The 23260-nt window shown below is 34.2% G+C and overlaps 1 protein-coding gene across 2 annotated transcripts; it reads left to right on the top strand.

Moving 5' to 3' along the window:
* Window positions 1–4821: 4821 nt before the first annotated feature.
* LOC136775489 (dynein heavy chain, cytoplasmic-like) lies at window positions 4822–13359 on the top strand. 2 transcript variants are annotated; one of them, XM_066730315.1, is made up of 7 exons: window positions 4822–5130; window positions 6080–6469; window positions 7590–8107; window positions 8172–9399; window positions 9502–9878; window positions 10455–10526; window positions 10594–13359. In XM_066730315.1, exons 2-7 carry the CDS (start codon window positions 6217–6219, stop codon window positions 11884–11886), a joined length of 3741 nt encoding a protein of 1246 aa, XP_066586412.1. In that variant the 5' UTR covers window positions 4822–5130; window positions 6080–6216; the 3' UTR covers window positions 11887–13359. The 2 variants fall into 2 exon arrangements, with proteins under 2 accessions (XP_066586412.1, XP_066586421.1); XM_066730324.1 differs by lacking the exon at window positions 4822–5130 and having other exon boundaries at window positions 6403–6469; window positions 7590–7630; window positions 7761–8107.
* The last annotated feature ends 9901 nt before the right edge of the window (window positions 13360–23260 follow it).

Here is a 23260-nt window from a genome sequence, read left to right as displayed (position 1 = left end):
TAGCTGTCAAATAGCGCGATTAACCCTCAATTTTGGATCGTAAACAAAAATAATATTTTCGGAAAACGATTGCGGAAAAGAAGGAAGGATTTTAATACATAACAGAGAAGACCAAATATATCAGATGAGTATAAATTAATAACAAAAAATGAAAATTATTGTGAATTTATAAGGAAATATACTTTGTGGTTATTTTATTTCTGTTACAGGCTAAATCCTATTCTTCATGAGTTTAAATCGCAGGAAAGAAATACTTAAAGACCAATGAATGAAAAAGGACTGATTTATAAAGCATTTCTGTGTGGCCCAGTCATTTCTATAATTGTGACATAATGTTGTAATAGTGAATGTGTAAGCGATTACTGTGTATACAAAGAAATTTTATTACAAAATAATAATAATGTATGATAATATTTTTATTTCTATTATTATAAATTAAAGCTAGTTCAATTAAAATTTATTATTTTAATTTCTTCCTTAACCATACACAAATTCTATACGTACATTGTAATTACATATTCTTGTAGAATGTATCTTTAAGCTACCTTAACAAAATTGTAACTATTTTAAATCTACATGTCATAACTATTTGCTTCAATGATTTTTATTATTCAATGTGAGACAAATTGCGTAGAGGTTCTGCAAATTTCTTATGAGTCTGTCACATCCTTCGACATATTACCTTGTATGATATTTATATGCCTCCTTTGCACTATTTTCTTCTAGTCTATCGCATATAACAATAATTTTATTATCATTTTTAAATACACGGAGATAAGATGATTATGCTGATTTGTAATTAATTTTGTAAATATTGAAATGATTGTTAAACCATTGTTTTATTAAATTTGGAAAATGGGCATTTGAATGATGCTATTTAAATTGGGTCTCTCTTCTGTGAGATATGTTCTCATAATACTTAGATAGATAAAATTCCTTAAAAGTTATGTATATAATACTGAGTTCATCTTATTTTTTAGCTTCAAGTAGTTTTCCAGCAACGTGTTTGAATATACATTTTGAATATAGAATACTCTTATTTCCTTACTCTTATTATAATGTTGTCAAGGTTTAATAGAAAGATGTGTCAATCATCTGAAAATGAGAGGATATACACATGGCGACTGGATAAATTAAGGTTTTAGGAAAGATAAGTTTCATGAACAAATAGGAATAATAAAATAAGTATTGCATATTGGGAATGGATATCCAAATATGTAGCTGGAAAATATAATTTGAAGTTGAAAACAAGATGATCTCAGCAGTATACATAAACATATTGGTCGACAATATCCTCTCGAATGGAAGGAAAAGATATCATGTGGATGAGATGCCAAACATATTTAAGTACAATAAGTCCAGTGTCCATTCTTTAAATTTAATACAGCAATAGTTTATCAATCATCCTAATTATTATAGAAACAATTAGACAGTAGAATAAGCATATCTGAGCATATTTGAAAATATCTAGAGAATTATTGGTATAATGTGTTGAAAACTAGATGAAGGAAGAATCAAGGCAAATAAGTGTCATACGAGATGTAGAAGCATGTGACTGATCAATAAGAAATTAGCAGCACCTCTACACAATTTGTTTCACATTGAATAATAAAAATCATTGAAGCAAATAGTTATGACATGTAGATTTAAAATAGTTACAATTTTGTGAGGGTAGCTTAAAGATACATTCTACAAGAATATGTAATTACAATGTACGTATAGAATTTGTGTATGGTTAAGGAAGAAATTAAAATAATAAATTTTAATTGAACTAGCTTTAATTTATAATAATAGGAATAAAAACATTATCATACATTATTATTATTTTGTAATAAAATTTCTTTGTATACACAGTAATCGCTTACACATTAACTATTACAATATTATGTCACAATTATAGAAATGACTGGGCCACACAGAAATGCTTTATAAATCAGTCCTTTTTCATTCATTGGTCTTTAAGTATTTCTTTCCTGCGATTTAAACTCATGAAGAATAGGATTTAGCCTGTAACAGAAATAAAATAACCACAAAGTATATTTCCTTATAAATTCACAATAATTTTAATTTTTTGTTATTAATTTATACTCATCTGATATATTTTGTCTTCTCTGTTATGTATTAAAATCCTTCCTTCTTTTCCGCAATCGTTTTCCGAAAATATTATTTTTGTTTACGATCCAAAATTGAGGGTTAATCGCGCTATTTGACAGCTACGGACGGACAAACTCCCGAGAAATCCCTTCACCTCTCTGATTCCTACTTCACCTCGCCTGACACGTGCACGTATGACAGCTACATCCCCTACATCCAGTACAGCGTTGCCAGCTCCTCAAATTTAAAAATTTATACGATTCGGTCGGTAATCTGCAATACCGACTTTTGACCAATGTGAAGTTAGCGTTTTTTGGCGAAAATATCATTTGGTCATATTATCATTTGGCCATTTTCTATACTACCGTAACGATTGTAACTCTTATCTGATGGAGACCTGCTTTGCCCTATTCGAAACTAAATCAATAAGCTTCGCATCAGTTTCGACAGATGGCGCGAGGGCATAATTATCTGAATAAAATTTTTCGAGACTGAGGCCGGTATTCATAGTCGTTGCTTATATTTAAGTCTGACTTAAAGTATCGATTGTCCTTTTTCACCTAACAATAATAGAAAAAGATAACCTATGCTTAAGTCGGTCTTAACCCGGCAATGGGCGCGCGGGGTGTTCAGAACACCCCAAAAATAGAAATCTATTGGTAACGTAGCGAAAAATTTGTGCAGTCACTTAAAAATATTAGCGTTTAATTAATACAAATAATGTAAAGAAATGCAATTGCTATTGTATACCAAAGGGAACTTCGCATAGATGATATTTATTGAAAAATAAATCTGTATTTGTAAATATTTTACGTCTAATAACGAAAAACAAATGGGGTGTCCGTGGCACCCCACGCGCCTATCTACGTAAAAAAAAAGCACGCGCCTATTGGCGGGTTAACGGGATCCCTCACGCGTGCTTTACCGACAGTACAAGTTAATAAACAATTCGTTTAATAAAAGTAAAATGCGAAGCAAATTGCAAAAACGGGCTTCTTTATGACAAGGTGCCAATTCTAACGAGTCAATCGAGCTTAAAAAACTCAAATCGGAGGAAGAATAACGCGGGACCAGTGGTACAGCGTTATTCTTCATCCGATTTGAGTTTTTTAAGCTCGATTGACTCGTTAGAATTGGCACCTTGTCATAAAGAAGCCCGTTTTTGCAATTTGCTTCGCATTTTACTTTTATTAAACGAATTGTTTATTGACTTGTACTGTCGGTAAAGCACGCGTGAGGGATCCCGTCAGTAGTATTTTCATTGTGTGTGGTAAAGCAAATTTAAGATTCAGACTAAATGAAGTAAATTAAAGGAAAATATCAACAAAATAAATAAAAGTTTAAAGTAAAAAGAGTTAACGTGTCTGGACATGTGTACACATGACGAAGAATGTAGCTGTAGCTTCAAAGATGCACCTATACAAATTCTGTATTATTAGAATATAACAACACCGACTATTAACTGTACATTTATGAATTAGATCATTTTGTTTTCCAATCAATATGAAATATGCGAATAAATGTATATATTTTAATAATACATGTTCGGGATTACCAGTCATCTGTATAGCTACCCGCCTTTTCACCATATACATATGTGTTCATATATACAATGTATTTGCTACATTTGGAGAGCTGTTCGGAATTCTATTCATCCTAGCCATATTTGAAAACTTCAAAAACCCGAATTAGAGCTTGCAGATAAGGTAACGATCATCCATATAAATTGATAAAAAGAATTCGTGGACTTACACACAGGGAGAACTCTTATTTGACTTGTGAATTATATGATAAACAAACAAATATTTTTTACACTCCAACGTATGTATCCCTCTCTTTTAATATAACTTAAAAAATTCGACGTAATTCATAAAGTTTAAATTTGCACTTAAAACTTTGTATTATATGTTTTATACAATTCATCAAGTTTATATGTTATACAAACTACAGTAATAACCTATTTTTAACATTAAACTTTATTAGTACCTCAAGAGTAACACATACAGAAGAGTTTATTTGAAAACGTATAAAATTATAGAAAGCTGTATTCATATAGAGCAATGTGACGCGTCAAAAAGTTAAAAGTCCTTCTTTTATTTTAATATATCGGTATGATACAAAATATGCAATATGAGAGCATGCATTAAACAATATTACAAAAAAAGGAGAGCGAATTTTCATGGATCGCATCATATGCGAATACACTACTAATTAGTTTTTCTTGCACATTTTCTTTTTTCAAAGACTCAACATTTTAGAGATTGGAAGAATTGTGGATTTTTCGCTTTCTTATATCACTGTTATAAACTAATAATTAGTACTTATTATGAAGCATAATTTAATGTGCGATGTACTATAGTAAACAAAGCGTGGAATGTGACGCTCCAATTTGTTGACATTTTACTGCTCCTCTGATAGCGGTCGGTGCGAGCTTGAAATGTTTACAAGTATCCACATCACCTAGATGTACTATTGTTAATGCGTTCTTTTTAAAGAGGTATCCACAATAGGCTTACTCCACTCTAAAAAAAAGCACCTGCAATAGCATATATGTACCTCTTAAATATATGTGGAAACCTATTGAATATTTCGAATAATTTGTTGATGGTTTAAAAAATTAAAATTGTGTAAAACAAATTATAATTTAATCATCACAAATATCTCGTGGGGGCACCACTTTTAATACCTTTTTGTTGAGCCGTACCTGGATTTCAGCTGAATATCACGCGGTGTTTACAATTACAATGCGTCGTCAGTTGCAATGTATTAGTCGTGAATCGTGACTCGTGAGGGGTATCTCAGCATCGGTCTCGGAAAGTGACCGAAATGTGCAGGAAATTAAGAGCCTGGTCATAGCGTGTTGTTGGGCCAATTAGTAAGACAGTAATCAGTGATTGATCATATTGAGTCGGGTAAACTAGCGTGTGTCACAGTGTACCAGTGCATTCGGTGGAAATCAACGGATGTGTGTGTGTAAATAGATTTACAGTGAAGCAGCCATCAGAAAAGAGGATTCACTATTGCTAAGACTCATAAGTAAGATCGAGGAGATTATCTCTTATCAATCTTTCGGATTATAGTTTATATTGTATAAACAAATTTTCCAAAAGTTTTGTGTGAATATTTATTTGCGTGTCTGTCAACATAGAGCATAAGCGACGACCTCTATTTCATACTATGTTTATCGCGTATTAGGGTACTTGACGCCGTACTCTGTAACTACTTTTTAACGAAAATTTTCGATATCAGTATAGACTGAAATCGATATATATAGATACATAATTTTCATTACACGTACCGATATTTGCCCGTAGCTTCGCCTTAACGATACCGAAATTTGTCGATAAAAATTACAAAATTGCCTTACTGCGCTAGTGTACACTAAGTATATATCTATTTTCTGCCTTCGCATTAATAATACAAAGATAGAGATATATTCAGTGCGCACCAGTGCAGATACTCAAATTCAAGATAAATATAACATCCCTTTTTTGCCAAATATCCTGTTTGACAGTCAGTTCAAAAATGCCTATCCAATTGATTACCGTGAACAGCTTATGGAATTACTTATACACATTGCAATAAACAGAAATCATATAAAAAAGTAATATTATCGGATAATAATAATCAACGAGTCTTTCGAAGGTCCTACCAGATCTAAGTGCATTTCGATATATTTCGTTTTTGATCCAGCATTTTCGCGAATCAATAATAGTGTTCCAATATTATCGTTATATACACATATAACAAGGTGTTTAGAATAATGCTGTTTTTTTTTTCGAAAACTAAGCGAGTCAAGAAAAGACGCGATAGATATTTATTTTTATCATGTGTTTAAAACTTTAATCAATGAATATATTAATTAAACCTTGAGAGGTACGCTGAAGGGTACACGAAGGTCATCTTGAGTTCTATAAATTGAACACGCAATTGTAAATTTATATATAAAATACTGAATGAAATTAAAGGAACAATTTTCCCGCAGGTTACGAGTTATAATGCTGTCTCTAAATTATTGACGAAGATGCAGTGAAAGAAGTAGATGAGGAAAGCCAGGTTAGCCTTGAATGAAGAGACCGAAAATTTGACGGCATTAATCGTTAATCAAGGAAAGAAGGAAACATGAGAGACTCGTTGGTCGGGTTCGGGGAACCTCCCTCGAAATCCCAGAATGTGGCAATCATAGAGACAGTGGAGTATTCGCAATTCGCGAATTACCTGAGGAAAGCGGTGGACATACATTTGCCTGGCGAAGATACAGTTCCTTCAGGTTTCAATTTGGCCTTGGAGGATCAAAAAAATCAAGAATCTGTCCGAAAGTTCCTTAGTGACTCCCAGGTCTGCGCACTCTACATCCAAAGAAGTTCTGCAAAAGGTATCGTCACGCTCCTTTATTTTTTTCTTGTTGAATAATCTCTTTCGATTACTTTTGGTCAACGCGACCCCTTTTCGCTTTTTGGACGAAGAGGAGGTCATTATTATTCACATTACAAGGGAAAATGGGCCAAAACAATTCCTTAGTCGATTTATCGGTGTAAAAAACAGACCGTGACTCAAAATGTAGTAATGATAATGATCGTGACCAAAGTGAATTTTATAAACGACAAACGGTTTAAAAACAACATTTATGCAGAAGATTAGATCCAATGTATGTACTTTTTTTACTCTTTTCATTCTGAAGCAAATATATACTTGAATAGCACGTGTTTTTTCATAAAAAAAAGAACAGAATGTTAGCACTAAAATATGCTTCTCAACCTTTTTATTTGAAAATTTTATAACTTTTTTCTATTGTATCTATAGTTATAAGATCATAATTTAAATTATTTGGCATGAGATTATTTTATCCTTACTCGTGGGGTAAAATGATCTTTTAGTTAAGTTTACTTTAAATTTGTAACTACAGAGCATCTTTAACAATTTAATTTTGGCGATTACTTCAAAATGTAAAGCAATATATGATATTCATTACACCAAATTTTTTTATTTTAATATTGATAATAGCAGCTCTGCGATGGATTTTTCTTTAGTGGAATCGTTTTGCCCCACTCTCCTCCTGAATCGAACAGGAAATGTGCATATACTATTATAAATTACCTAGCATCTAATAATAAACTTTTTCATTGGGTTTCTCATGTCAAAATCAATATAGTCAAAAAATGTCATCTTCTGCCCCTCCCCCCCCTTCTTTATTTAACCGATAGGATTAATGAAGTTATGGTAAAACTGATTCTCAATTCCCAAATCATTTGATGAGTCCTTTTATGCATTTTGATCGTAGCAATATTAATTCATTTATTTTTAGAGATTCCAATTTGAATTTAATGACTGAAATATTTCAGTTAACAAAGTAAATCAATGCAGTAATTCATAGAGTTTTATTTTGTTAATATTTCTTGACAAAAAATATTCTTTTTTTGAAGTATTGATTTCAGATTGTTTTTTCTTTCTTTTTTTAAGGAAAGCAAATCTAATAAAAGCATTTCTTTTTTCAGAGGATGACAGTGGAGAGACAGATGAAGAAAATAATAATTTTGTATACTACATTTCAAATGAGATACATTTTACAAATCCTAAAGTGTCTTCCTTAGTTCTAACTAAAATTGGAACCATTGTGGAAGCAGATAAATCTATACATTCGCAGTTAAGACTTGTTACTTTTGCAGACACATCACCTTATGAAACGTTACATGCAATCAGCAAAGCCATGGCACCTTATTTTAAAAGTTATGTAAAAGAGACTGATCGTGCTGATGGGGATGGTAACAAAGTGGCACCATTTGTAGAGAAAGCGATTGCAGAATTGGAAATGGGACTATTGCATTTACAGCAAAATATAAATATACCAGAAATTTTGTTGCCTGTACATCCAGTTGTAGCTCAAATAGTTAAGCAATGCTCAGAGGAAAAGAGGAAGCCGAAAGAAGCTGACTTTTGTGTTAAAGTGGAAGATTCAACTTTCTTGAATCAGCTACAGAATGGAGTCAATAAATGGGTTAAAGAAATCCAGAAGGTAATTCTTGCTATTTCAATCTAAATTCAATTAAATATATATATATGAAAAATTATTTTTTTAGGTAACAATATTAAATTGGGACGTAGAATCTGGAACTACACTGCAAGAAATTTCCTTCTGGCTAAGTTTGAAAAGAGCGCTTTATCATATTCAAGAAAAGACAGAAAGTATTGAAATTACGTTGACTCTGGATATCCTGAAGCATGGAAAACGCTTTCATGCAATTGTCTACTTTGATACAGATACAGGATTGAGACAAGCCCTGGCCACTGTAAACGATTATCTTCCTCTTATAAAAGATTTTCCGATAATTGACTTGCTATTAGCAACAGACTTCGAGAGAATTAGTGCAAGTATTAAACTGATTTTCACTCACTTGAGAAAGATTCGAAGCACCAAATATCCGATTCATCGAGTTTTAAGATTGGTAGAAGCTATTTCAAGAGACCTAGGACAGCAGCTATTAAAGGCTCTAGGATCACGAAGACCGATGCACATTCCTTTTGACGATTTCGAAAAAGTCATGAGCCAATGCTTCGATGTGTTTACAACGTGGGATGATGAATGTGACAAGTTTGTAGGATTATTGAGAGACGTTGCGAAGAAGAAACGGGAGGAGCATATGAAAATGGTTTGGCAAGTTTTTCCAGCTCACAAGAAACTCCAGATTCGAATGGAGCACATGAGACGTTTCAGGAGAGAGCACGAACTGTTAAGAACTGCTATAGGTCGTATGCTTAGACCAACCGTCCGGCAAAACAGTAATAGCTCGGAAAGTGGGAACAACAACAATACCAAAGTTGAATGTGCTCTTTACGCAGCTGATGCGAGTGCTATTAGCGAAGTTAATGTAGCTTACGAGAACGTAAAAGAGGTGGATTGCCTTGATATTACGAAGGAAGGTCTGGATTCCTGGGATGCTGCTGTTAATCGATACGAAGAACGTATCGAAAGGGTCGAGAAAAGAATAACGGCGCATTTGAGAGATCAATTAGGAACTGCTAAAAATGCTAACGAAATGTTGCGTATATTTTTCCATTTTAATGCACCCTTATCCGTTCGACCATACATTCTAGGAACTGTTAGAGAATACCGGACTCAACTCATACAAAGAGTGAAGGAGGACATTGAGGTTCTTCACGAAAAATTCAAGGCCCAATATGCAAGTAGCAAATGTTGTAAGATGAGTTTAGTCAGGGACTTACCACCTGTTGCTGGATACATCATTTGGGTTAAGCAGTTTGACTATCAGTTAACGATGTATTTAAAACGCGTGGAAGATGTTTTAGGTAATTTTCCTCGAAATTCTTTTGTCTTATTTCGTTAACTTACAAATTTGCGCGCGCGCGACTCTGATTAATTTTTCTTTTTATTTACTTCACTTTGGTCAGGAAAGGGATGGGAAAATCTTATTGAAGGACGGAAGTTGAAAGCAGAAGGGGATAGTTTTAGGATGAAATTATCTACGCAGGAAACCTTTGATGATTGGACTAGAAAAGTGCAGCAACAGAATCTTGATACATCTGGATGCATTTTCACCATAGAGAGTGTTCGTTCCAGAACGGGCCGAGGTGGAAGCGTATTGAAATTAAAAGTAAATTTTCTGCCAGGGATTATCACTCTTATGAAAGAAGTGAGAAGTTTAACAAACCTAGGGTTTAGTATGCCACAAGATATCATAAAAAATACTCATCAGGCCAGTCAAGTTTATCCATTTGCCATCAGCCTCATTGAGACCATCAAGATTTACGAAAGGACTTTGGAAAAGGTGAATTTTACATTTTCTTTTGCTACAAACTAACAAAATTCATATCTAATAGATAACATAGAAAGATAGTCATATATTTATTACGGTTAATAGCGAAAAAAAACAGTATTTGGGATAGTGACAGGTTTCAGATGCAAACTAGGTTAATTAAGAATCTAATCCCATGGATCTCCAATATTTTAGCTTATCAATCGGAATTTCCACTGTCCCGCATTAATGGTCGATTTCGAAGCTTCTAGGAATATAATGCATCTTACCCAAACTTGCAGTCATTGTCTGCCTGCTTAGTCGATGTAGCAAATTTTACAAGTTTATTTTTTCTTCATTATCTCCTTTCCTCCAAGTATAGAGTTCATATTAGTAGCCTGCTTACAAAAGCCCAATTACTTAAATCTGATGTTACCTGCCCAGAATTTGTAATCAATAATCTTTTTATTATAAAGGGACTCATCATTTTGTATTTTGTAGTTCCATTATTTTTTTAATGACAAGTTGAAGTTTATGTTGTATATTTGTTTCCCGATGGTTTATCAGTTATTTTTACACAAATTTTGAAACGAAATTGATGTTTTATAGATCACAAACAAGGCCAGTATTATTCCACTAGTGGCTGGAATGCGTACAAATATTTCGACTCTCGTTTCCGAGGTGAGTTAAATAATTTTTTTAATCAACAAATTTTACTCGGATAAATATTTTAAATTTTCGTTTTTAGGGTATCACTATGGTCTGGTTAAGTTTTAGGCTTGACCAATATGTCGAGAAACTTTCCGATACAATAGTGTCTTTCCAAGAAAAAGTAGAGGATCTCTTGGTACTCGAGGAACAGCTGGACTTGGATGTTCGATCTTTGGAGACCTGTCCTTATTCATTCAAGACATTCGCAGGCATTTTTAAGAAGATTCAAAAATCTGTCGATGAGCTTTCTTTAAAAAATTATTCAAATTTGCACATTTGGGTCGCCAGATTGGATGAAGAGGTTGATAAAATTCTAGCTGCAAGGCTGGAAGCTGGTATCAAGGCCTGGAAAAACGTCCTTACAGGACAAAATAAAGAAATCGATTTCAGTATAAACACGGATGCCACAAACCACCATTCGGAACACAAATCTGGTGGGCATCCCAAGATACAGAGCCAAATTCACGAAATGAGAATCACGAATCAGAAAATGTATCTGCATCCGAGCATCGAAGATACCAGATTCCAGATAATGGAGCAATTTTTTGCTTGGCAAGCTATCGTCACTTCCCAAGTTCGTCTTCAAAGTACGAGATACCAACTAAGTTTGGATAAACAAGAACCTGGAACGTACAGGAACTTACTAACAAAATTACCAGGTGGAAAACAATCTTTGGAAGAAACTTACGAGGTTGTTGAATCGAAAATAAAGGACATCGCTAATTATGTTGATGAATGGCTACGTTATCAAGCTCTCTTGGATCTTCAGCCTGATAATAATCTTTACAGGAAACTTGGCAAAGATATTAATTTATGGATGAGTTGTTTAAACAACATTAAAAATTCCAAGCTTACCTTCGATACTTTTAGTACTAAACGACAATTTGGTCCTGTCATTATTAATTTTGCAAAAGTACAGAGTAAAATCTCTCTTAAACACGATTCTTTGCACAAGGAAATTTTATGTATGTTTGGAATGTTTTTGGGTAATGAAATATCAACCTTCAGTGACCAGCTATTAAAATACCGAAACATTTTACAACAGCAATCAAACAAAAATGCAATTGGATTGAATAATATAAGATTTATAACTTACATTAATTTTTTAAAAAAAAATATAAGATCGTGGGAGGAACGGATGGATATTTATGGCGAAGGTCATAAGTTCCTTGAGTGTAACAAATTCCCGTTTCCACCATCGTGGGTAGATTTGGATAATATCGAAAGAGAATGGGTCTTAATTAACGAAATTGTCCAACGAAAGGATAGAGAAATACGCATGCAAATTGCTTCTGTTCAAAATAAAATAATTGAGACAAGAACAACATGAACCTTGAATGTTTGTGAAGAAACGAAACTTCCGGAAGATAACCAGTGTCTCTAGACGAATCTTCACAGAATTTGCATCTGTGCCGGAGCAAATTTATCAAAACGAAGGAGAAAAAGATGGTGTTTCTAAGAGCAAGAATACTTTGGAATATGAAGAACAGATAGCGCCCGCCAAATGTCAAGAGTGGATTGCAAGATTTTTATTCAAGAAAATTCCAAAAGATTTTAAACTTGTTCGTTCGGTGTTATCAAGAATCGTGAGGTCTCAAATTGACGAATTTCGAGATGAGGCTTCATTGTTCGTTCAATCTAGAAATAAGTGAAGGAACAATTTGATACGTTGACGACTCAGTTGAAAGGACTACCGACTAGTTTCAAACAATATTTTTCTTACGAGTCAGTTTAAAAGATTTTTCCACATTGGTATTGTCAAGGCCAATCTGTTCATTCTAAAGTTACAAACCAAGTTTCCAAAAGGAATTCACTAGAAACAAATAAAGAAGCATCTTAAACTGAAATGTGATTATAGTGGTTTAATTCTTGGGGAAGAATGAAATCACATTTAGTGAAGGAAGCAGAATAGTGGAATGTGATTCACATACAGTTCAAGAATTGATATTAGAGTACTTTACTGAAGTAAATTAGATATTCTTGCAAAAAGTATGAGTTGGACTTTATCAGATATAAACAGTTTACGGATGCACATATCAACTCATAGACATTCATTGTTAGGTACAACTGATAACCTCAACTTGTAACAGAAATTGGAGAATTTAGATTACTCTATTGCTACATTAATCCTTCACACTGGTGGAAAAAATGGTGAAATAGTTCCTAATTAGAAAAATAACAATGTTAAGCAGATTAGACAATGCTGTTAGGTATCTTGTGTCTTCATCATATATGTAAAAACTTTTTTTATCTTTTGGATGAAATCTAATTGCACATTTTTGTGCTGGTGCTCATTATTAACCTTTTTGAATTATGTTTTACAAATGACCCAACTGAATTTGAGAGCTAAAAAGATTCAAGACTAGTAGTCGTGTTGAGAGTAGGCTTGCGTACTCTTCACCTATCACGTGTTCATATGACCCATCTAGCTTTTCTCTTTTCTCGTCTCCTATAATATAATAATGGAAACTTTAATTATGTATAAGGTAATTTTATAGTTGAGCGGCGTTAAAGCTAAGCATTGAGTGTGTTCACTACTGTTTTGGCAAACATATTATACTAAACCTTGGCCTAGCTTTGTATGGGGAAGGGATTGTTTTGAGATAACTATCTTTCTGGTGGTATATAAGACGAAATTCTAAGCTTGGCGATAACGACGCTTACAAAATTAAGAATATTTTTAAGTTTGTTGTGACAAAGTACCTGAATAACTGACAGTAGTTATGCCGGTAACAATTTTTTATTCTTATACATTCATATTTATAAGTAATCCACTGTTGTATTTAAATATATACTTTTATCAGCAAAAAACTTGTTTGGTATTTTTCTAGGTGTATATCCTCCATACAAAAAAATTTAAATTATATGAGCGTATATTTTTACATAAAGAAATTTTAATAATCTAGTCATTTTTTCGAGGGCAAGACTGTAATATGTAAAATTATTAGTAACCCCGAAAAGGTTTAGTGTGTTTTATAAAACCAATTTGCTGCTTATAGTTTTGCAAACTGTAAGCTTTTTTTTCTAAACCAAATGTGGGTTGTCTTATCTTTTATCCAATTGTGATAGTCTAAATCCTATAGAAAAACAAACTTCGCCTGTAAAAAATGAGGCAAGTACAAAAATAATTTAACGTAAATAATGTAGTAAGATAATTAAAATATTCGAATAGAAAAAATTAGTGAAATCAAAATGTTAGACAAGTATATATTTTTAGTGGCAAAATTTTAAATTTCAAAAAAAAAAATATAATAATAACAAAACAGTTATTTGTCGGGGATCTGTTGCATGGAAATAGCCACATTTTGAAATTATGAGAAGCAATACTTGTTTTGTATACCTCAAAAATTGCATTAAAATAACTTAGAAGAATAATAGATTTTTTTGGAAAAAGAGTCGGTTAAAACACTTTAAAATGACTGTTTCTGCACCATTAAAATTGGGAATAGATAAAACAGGACTGAAATAACTGGATATTTATTTTTTAAGATTTTAATTTAATACCTTAGTACCTGGCTAACTTTAACACTATATCTATTACGCTATTTGAAGATATGGATGATATTAGAAGTCACAGTATAATCTTATTTAATTAAAATCAGCTTTGTAAAGTGTATACCAAGAAAACGTTTTTTAATTGATCAAGCGCAGGAATATCTCAGTGTAAAATCAATCATATGTTAGCATGTCAATACACCTTAGATTATTGATATAATATTTATATTGTTTTAAATATTAAAAAATTCTTTTATTTTATATTTGCAGGTACGGTGTGTGGGAAAATACAAAATAATTATATCGGAGTGCTTAGGAATCGGAGATGTGTTGGTGTGAGCGGTGCGGGTCAGTCCGGTCCAGGTCGGGCTGCGCCTCGCTCTAGCGCACATTCCGTCTCTATATTCCAGACTCCCCATTTTGGCTCAACGCCGCCAGATGGCCGCCTCGTGGAGTGTTTCTCGCTAGTAAAATTTTGCTCCCATTGTATATAAGCTCGCGAGCTGCGCCAGGGCTTCCAGCCGGGATTCCAGCTTCCTATCAAACTATCGAAGCTAGGACCGTGCTCTTATGTATCCGTGCTTTTGTACATACGGTGCTTGTAGCACTATCGTACTATACGATCCTGTGACCTTGTTCCTTTAAATTATCAATTAACCCATCTACGTATTCCACTTTGGATGCGTAGTCTTCTTCCTATCCTTTCTTCTCATTCCTATTTTTATTTTAAATTTACTCCGGAATATCATACCGGGTCAAATTGCTCATAGAGTGCATTAAAGATTTTCTTGAAAAGTTATGTAAATTATGATAATTGAGCTATTGTAGTAGGGTAAATTTAATAAGCAAAGATCTGTGATACTTTACATACGCGTTTTTTATTCACTTTCTGTATAATATTACAATTAGTCCCTCAAATGAAATCTTTGTCGGGCACGAAGAACAAATCTTTAATCTAAAGTATTAAACGTTGATGAAGCGACATCTTTCTCCACAACTAACATATAAAACAGTAGAATTGATGACATCTTTCTAACGTATTTTAAATATTGATTTTTTCTCTAGATGCAACGATTAAATGACGTTAGCACAACAACGTTTTCTTAGTGAACTGAAATTATGTCGAGGATATAGTTGAAATATTGTTTTTGCAATATTTATTCAATTGATTAAAAATATTTAACAATGATTTTAAGGATTCAATTCGAAAAAAAATAAAGTAAGGTGATTTTAAATATCAGTTGAATATTCATCAAAATTGTAATGATCTATCGTACATATCCTAATGCAGTCTAGTGGTTAAAGATGCGCTTACGTGCAGGAGGAAGAACCTGCAGAATTTTATTGGCTTCAAGACTGTATAGTTGAAGAAAATTGTTTAAATTTCCTGCTATGTAGAACACAGAAGCTATATTATTTGCAATCTGGAATTAATATTGATCAATGAATTGAGAATACCAAAGAAGAACATAGTGCACATTTTGCTGAAAAAAATCGGAAAAGTTACCGACCATTCTTCGGCCAAAACACGATTCCGGGATAAGAGCCGTTCTTGCGGCAGCGACCACTAACTCTAGCGTTAAAATCGAGTAAATTGACATTTCGAGAATGCCATTTCCGGGAGGATGCCGACTATGCTGATAACTAAACCCTCGACCGAAAACCGTATAAAAAAGTAAAACTACCTAAAACAATCCAATTTACTTCTATTACGAATTACATCAAAGACTAATTGTCATTAAAAGTCACAATTTCAAAGACTATCTCGAAAGAAAAACCTCACCAACACGCCATCAGAAATCTAATTTGCGACAGAAAAGGTCAATGGAACATAACACTGGGACGTTCCATTATCAAACATTAGCGTGAGACATTTATATTATTCGTAATGATTATAAAACCAACAAAGTTAAAAGCGAAAGTCAAAAATCTATCTAAACACTTTTGATATCCGCTGCACCTTTTCCTCTTCATATTTTCATGAATATGAATCTGTTACGTAACTGCCTTATAAAGTAATACATCCTTGTTTTGTCGGCAAAGTCTCAATGGTAATTATTCTACCTTATCCGGTGGTTCAATAAGTTTCTAAAGAAAATTCCACCCACCACCCACTATCCTCCCAGCTCATGCCAATACACTTTAGCACATGGCAAGGCAAGTAAACGGGAACAATGAAAAGAAAGCTGCGACCTCTGGTCATCGAGTGTTGACGAGAGGTCTATTTTTCGTATTAACAAGAATGCTCCAAAAAGCCAATAAATCGATGGAATTTCAATATTTTCGAGCTCAGCCGCGAATCTGACCCATCTCCAGAGTGTTCCTACGCAGTTTCCGTCAGATTGGTCCAGAGAACAATTTTGCGCGAAAGATTCAATACTCCTATGCACCGACGGTCAGCCTTCGAGCCCGCAAAATCGACCTTTTCCCCTAAAATCCACCAACTCCAGAATTTCCACCCACCACCCACTATCCTCCCAGCTCATGCCAATACACGTTAGCCCATGGCAAGGCAAGTGAACGGGAACAATGAAAAGAAAGCTGCGACCTCTGGTCATCGAGTGTTGACGAGAGGTCTATTTTTCGTATTAACAAAGTTCTCTTTTATAATAATTATCAGTAAATATTAAAATTTTAAACGATTTTATTTATTTGAGAACCTCCGCATCTTCATAATTCCTGTATTTAAATTCAAAATAATATTATTTTAAATAAATTATTCGAATCTATGACGTCATCACTATACTGATCAAATCAACAACTCTAAGCGCGCCAGGACAGCTTGCATCGGTCAGTGTCCCCAGACCCGTGTCATGGTTAACAGTTATTGTGTGCGTTATGCGAAATGTTTTATGTCCCGGAGAAAAGTGAATTGCAACGAATCTTCTTAACACTGGATTTACAAAGTGAGCCAATTTCACTCATTCAAAGATATTTTAAAATCATAATTTATACGAAAATAATATTTAAAATAAATTTTTTAATAATAAATCTTTCATTTAATGTAAAGTGTAACTAATTTCTATTTATTATATTATTTTTAATTAAAAGAGGATAATGAAACCAGGTTTTCAGTAAATAAACATAATTTAATTATAAAAACACTATATATTTATATTATGTACAAAAAGCCTTTCCTTGTCCCTTTCCTTGTCCTTTTCCTTATCCTTTTCCTTATCCCTTTCCTTGTCCCTTTCCTTCTTCCTTTCTTCCTAATGCTTCCCTCTTCCCCGTCCTTTCCCACGTCCTTTCCCTCGTCCTTTCCCTCGTCCTCCTTCTCCTCCCTCCTTCTCCTGCTCCGGCTTCTTACACCATTTGGTGATTAAATAATTCTGAAAAACATAATCATTTTTATCAGTAAATATGACAATATATTTCACCGAAAAAACTTACTCTTTCATTTGCAGGCCCACTTCGCATTTTCTTCCGACCTGAGCCGCGCGATGTTTTTTCCTTCTCTAAATAAACAAAAAGAAACATTCACAATTAAGACACAAATGCTACATCACTGAAAAGAACAAACAGGTGATATGTTTTTAAATGTACAATCTTACCTGCAGCTCTCTTCCTCCCCCGCCTGGTTTTTTGTAATGTAGAATCTAAATAGAGAAAGAGAAATATGAAATATTAAGAACCCAATTACTCCGAAAACTTACACGCATTGCAAAAGTGTAATATTACCTGGCTCCACTGAACCTTCATGGGAAGGAGATTTTTCAGAACCTAAAATAATCAAAATAAACTTCAATTAATACACAAAATTTTACTTTAATCTACATTTAAATATGAATAATTTCACTTACCAATAACCTGCATCTCCTTCCCATGAAGGCTCTCCCACCTCGTTGGCGTAAACGATGTAGAGGCTGAAATACAGATAGATTTTATATAATATGTAATACATTTTGATATTAAAATTACTACTTGAAAAATAAAACTTACGAATAGGTTCGCCATTCGCATCGAAGTCTAAAACAAAATAAAGAAATATGTAATAAGAAAAGCAACGAAAGTACGAAAAAATAATACAAATTGTATTACAATTACCTGATTTTCTTTCCCCATAAAGCCTCCTCCTTTTTTTGGGTGGAGGAGGAGGGATGGCCTCCGAACTATCTGTCACCTCTACAAAGCACAAAAAGAACATTTATTACATTTTTAAAAAACAAAATGTACATAATATTTCATTTATATATTACAAACTTACGAATTTTTGCCCGCATCTGTACCATCGGATGGCTAGTCTTGGGGATGGGAACAGCTTCAGATGATATTGATATTTCTGAAAAAGATACAATATTTATAATTATATTATGTTAAATAACGAAATACAAATAGAGTATCGTATCACCCCACACACATATCTACGTAAAAAAAGAATCTATTTCTAAATAGATTTATTAAAAAATTACAATTGACACTGATACAATAACTTACCTAGCTCTCCATCCCCAAGCACCTGATCCGATGGTACAGGTGGCTCTTCATCCCCCAAAACAAAGGGCTCAATACAAGAATCTATAAAAACAAAAATAAAGATTAAAATATGAGAAAAAAAGAAATAAAAAATATAGACAATTACCTTGAATAATAGAGGAAATCTGGATATCATGGAAAACTAAAGGGAAATAAGGATACATAAAATCAGTATATTGAAAACTGAACAAGTATTCACAACAAGAAAACTCAACATATAAAAAATTATACTACTTACAAGTAACATCGAAAGACTCCCCACACTCCAAATCAGGCATGTCCATATCTATAAAATGAAAGAAAATAAAAACAATTTTACATAACAATCATAATTCAAGAAGAATTTTAACCAAGTATATGTACTTACGCTCTGAAGAGTGGGGAGTATTCCCAATGACAATTCCCTCCTGGTTATTTTCATCTGTAACAATAAGAAGAAATTAATAAAATAATAACATCTTCACCCATCAAAAAATATTCACTTACCATAAGCTGTGAGGGACTCGCCTTCGGCCTGAATCTCCGATACTAATACTAAAAACATACATTTTACTTTTTTAGCATTATATAATATTAATAATCATATCTTTTTTCAGAATTTAACATACCGGATGATGGCCTCGGCGACTCCACCTCATCAGCATCTCCTCCTTCGACATTTGGGCCGACATATCTGCTCCAAAACTCAGAGCTACGATATTCCGCCAGTTGAGCAAACGTGAAGGAATAAATACATTCCTCAATGGCGGAATTCTATAAAATAAAGGAAAAAACAATTGTTGTTATACACATCAATCTACTATAAAAGAAACAGAACTAACAACTTACCGTAGCTAAGAGCCACGGCAGCAAGCATGTCGGCAGGTCTTTCGCTGCGACAGTTCCCTTCAATATGTCTTTAATAAGACATTGCTGTAACAAAAAAAACATATAATTTAAAACACCCACAATTATTGATAAAAATACAAATCAATTATAAATATCTGTATTATCTTACAACATAATCGAAGAAGGACTGCCTGCAGCGAAAGACCTTCCCGATGCTGTCCCATTCTCTCCCTGTTGCTTTAAACCGGTTAAATAACCGCGCGGCCACCACGCGATTACGCATGGGAAAGCTCATGGGACCCTATAAGAAAAGAAAGAACAATTTAAATTTTAATAATCTAATTACTCATTACGCCCAATATGACAAGCATAAAGAATCGTATTAAATAAATACTTACAACACCGGCAACCAAATACTTTTGCGACTCGATCGCTGCCGCAAACGCAATGTGGAACAGGTCGGTGTTCCGTCTTTTGCAGGGTATAACCCTACGTTTCACCGACCTGTCCAAACCACTATCACGGACAGCCTCGAATCGCCGAAGGAGGAGTCCCAGGAGGGCTAAAATGTGGAGGCGTTCCTCCCTGGAAGGCGCCACCACCACAACTTCCCGGCTGGATTGTAATTCCATTTTGATATTCTAAAAGCAAAAAAACATTGTAAAATTATATTAAAAGAATAAAGAATATGTATTAAAAATATAAAAGAGTTATTTTTACAAATAAACAATGATGGATAGATATTTAAATCAACAAGTCGATAAGTCGGTAAGTGAATACCGATAGACAGATAAAACAGTATTATTCTCCATTTTCGATCGTAATTTTGAAGCCAATCAATAACGATTCTTTTAATAAAACTTAAATGTCTCAGGCATTCATTCCGATTATCCTTGCCTCGACAAAAACCTATAATTAATTAAATTTTATTGATAATATGTACCAATAATGCTGTAAATCAGTGAAGTATCACAGCGCCATCTCTGAGCGAAAACATGAACTATTTCTAAAACAAACGACCAAAACATTACGAAACATAAATATATAATAACAAAACAACGGATATAAAGCTTCTTTTGCATGTATAAAGAATAAACAAAATACATTTCTACACAATCTATAAGTACATGCAAGAGACATAAAAGAAAAATCAAAGATAGAAACACAAATAATCGAAAATTACAGAAATCAAAAGTAAAATGAAATTCAAATAACAATGAAAAGAATAGACAATAGAATAAGAATATAGAAGAAATATTATAAATAACATTAATTACGTACTTCCAATTGTCCACTATTGCTTCTTTGAAACAAAATTATCTAGAAAATAACCAATACATTAATATTTCACTACAAACAAAATACATTTATTTCAAAAATTTTAAATACGTCTATCCATACCGACGGTTTGACGAGGTGTAAAGTACATTAAACATCGAACACTATAACAGAAATTTACCAGAAAGGATCCAACGGAAATAATTTGAAAAACAACTACCAAATAATTTACAACTAAACAAAATTAAACAGCATTCATATACAGGCATCAAGCATAAATTATACAAAATATTATACAGTAAAAACAATAAGAAATCATTCTTAATTGCATTTATTAACATGTAAAATAAAAATTAATTAAAAAATATTCCGATTACAATCCATTCAGCTCTTTTTGATATTCCTTAGCACATTGCAAGACAAGTAAACGAAGATATCGAGAACAAAGCTGCGTCCTCTGGTCATCGAGTGTTGACGAGAGGTCTATTTTTCGTATTACCAAGAATCGCCGAAAAATCAATAGATCGATGGAATCTCGGCATTTTCGAGCTCAGCCGCGAATCTGACCCATCTCCAGAGTGTTCCTACACAGTTTCCGTCAGATTGGTCCAGAGAACAATTTTGCGCGAAAGATTCAATACTCCTATGCACCGACGGTCAGCCTTCGAGCCCGCAAAATCGACCTTTTCCCCTAAAATCCACCTACTCCAGAATTTCCACCCACCACCCACTATCCTCCCAGCTCAGGCTCATACATTTTAGCCCATGGCAAGGCAAGTAAACGGGAACAATGAAAAGAAAGCTGCGACCTCTGGTCATCGAGTGTTGACGAGAGGTCTATTTTTCGTATTACCAAGAATGCTCCAAAAAGCCAATAAATCGATGGAATTTCAATATTTTCGAGCTCAGCCGCGAATCTGACCCATCTCCAGACTGTTTCTACGCAGTTTCCGTCAGATTGGTCCAGAGAACAATTTTGCGCGAAAGATTCAATACTCCTATGCACCGACGGTCAGCCTTCGAGCCCGCAAAATCGACCTTTTCCCCTAAAATCGACCAACTCCAGAATTTCCACCCACCACCCACTATCCTCCCAGCTCATGTTCATACATTTTAGCCCATGGCAAGGCAAGTAAATAGAAACAATTAAAAGAAAGCTGCGACCTCTGGTCATCGAGTGTTGACGAGAGGTCTATTTTTCGTATTACCAAGAATCGCCGAAAAATCAATAGATCGATGGAATCTCGGCATTTTCGAGCTCAGCCGCGAATCTGACCCATCTCCAGAGTGTTCCTACACAGTTTCCGTCAGATTGGTCCAGAGAACAATTTTGCGCGAAAGATTCAATACTCCTATGCACCGACGGTCAGCCTTCGAGCCCGCAAAATCGACCTTTTCCCCTAAAATCCACCAACTCCAGAATTTCCACCCACCACCCACTATCCTCCCAGCTCATGTTCATACATTTTAGCCCATGGCAAGGCAAGTAAATAGGAACAATTAAAAGAAAGCTGCGACCTCTGGTCATCGAGTGTTGACGAGAGGTCTATTTTTCGTATTACCAAGAATCGCCGAAAAATCAATAGATCGATGGAATCTCGGCATTTTCGAGCTCAGCCGCGAATCTGACCCATCTCCAGAGTGTTCCTACACAGTTTCCGTCAGATTGGTCCAGAGAACAATTTTGCGCGAAAGATTCAATACTCCTATGCACCGACGGTCAGCCTTCGAGCCCGCAAAATCGACCTTTTCCCCTAAAATCCACCAACTCCAGAATTTCCACCCACCACCCACTATCCTCCCAGCTCATGCCAATACACTTTAGCACATGGCAAGGCAAGTAAACGGGAACAATGAAAAGAAAGCTGCGACCTCTGGTCATCGAGTGTTGACGAGAGGTCTATTTTTCGTATTAACAAGAATGCTCCAAAAAGCCAATAAATCGATGGAATTTCAATATTTTCGAGCTCAGCCGCGAATCTGACCCATCTCCAGAGTGTTCCTACGCAGTTTCCGTCAGATTGGTCCAGAGAACAATTTTGCGCGAAAGATTCAATACTCCTATGCACCGACGGTCAGCCTTCGAGCCCGCAAAATCGACCTTTTCCCCTAAAATCGACCAACTCCAGAATTTCCACCCACCACCCACTATCCTCCCAGCTCATGCCAATACACGTTAGCCCATGGCAAGGCAAGTGAACGGGAACAATGAAAAGAAAGCTGCGACCTCTGGTCATCGAGTGTTGACGAGAGGTCTATTTTTCGTATTAACAAAGTTCTCTTTTATAATAATTATCAGTAAATATTAAAATTTTAAACGATTTTATTTATTTGAGAACCTCCGCATCTTCATAATTCCTGTATTTAAATTCAAAATAATATTATTTTAAATAAATTATTCGAATCTATGACGTCATCACTATACTGATCAAATCAACAACTCTAAGCGCGCAAGGACAGCTTGCATCGGTCAGTGACCCCAGACCCGTGTCATGGTTAACAGTTATTGTGTACGTTATGCGAAATGTTTTGTGTCCCGGAGAAAAGTGAATTGCAACGAATTTTCTTAACACTGGATTTACGAAGTGAGCCAATTTCACTCATTCAAAGATATTTTAAAATCATAA

The sequence above is a fragment of the Prorops nasuta genome, unplaced genomic scaffold, assembly GCF_024137725.1.
Source record: "Prorops nasuta isolate Cenicafe-Biocafe unplaced genomic scaffold, Cenicafe_Pnas_1.2 PNAS00002, whole genome shotgun sequence".
NCBI classification, from domain to species: domain Eukaryota; kingdom Metazoa; phylum Arthropoda; class Insecta; order Hymenoptera; family Bethylidae; genus Prorops; species Prorops nasuta.
This window is presented reverse-complemented; position numbering and strand designations above follow the sequence as displayed.

Coding starts and splice junctions, on each gene's coding strand:
- LOC136775489 (XM_066730315.1), top strand. CDS start 6,217: ATGAGAGACTCGTTGGTCGGGTTCGGGGAACCTCCCTCGAAATCCCAG. Junction 9,400..9,501: donor ACGCGTGGAAGATGTTTTAG/GTAATTTTCCTC, acceptor CACTTTGGTCAG/GAAAGGGATGGGAAAATCTT. Junction 10,527..10,593: donor TTTCGACTCTCGTTTCCGAG/GTGAGTTAAATA, acceptor TTTCGTTTTTAG/GGTATCACTATGGTCTGGTT.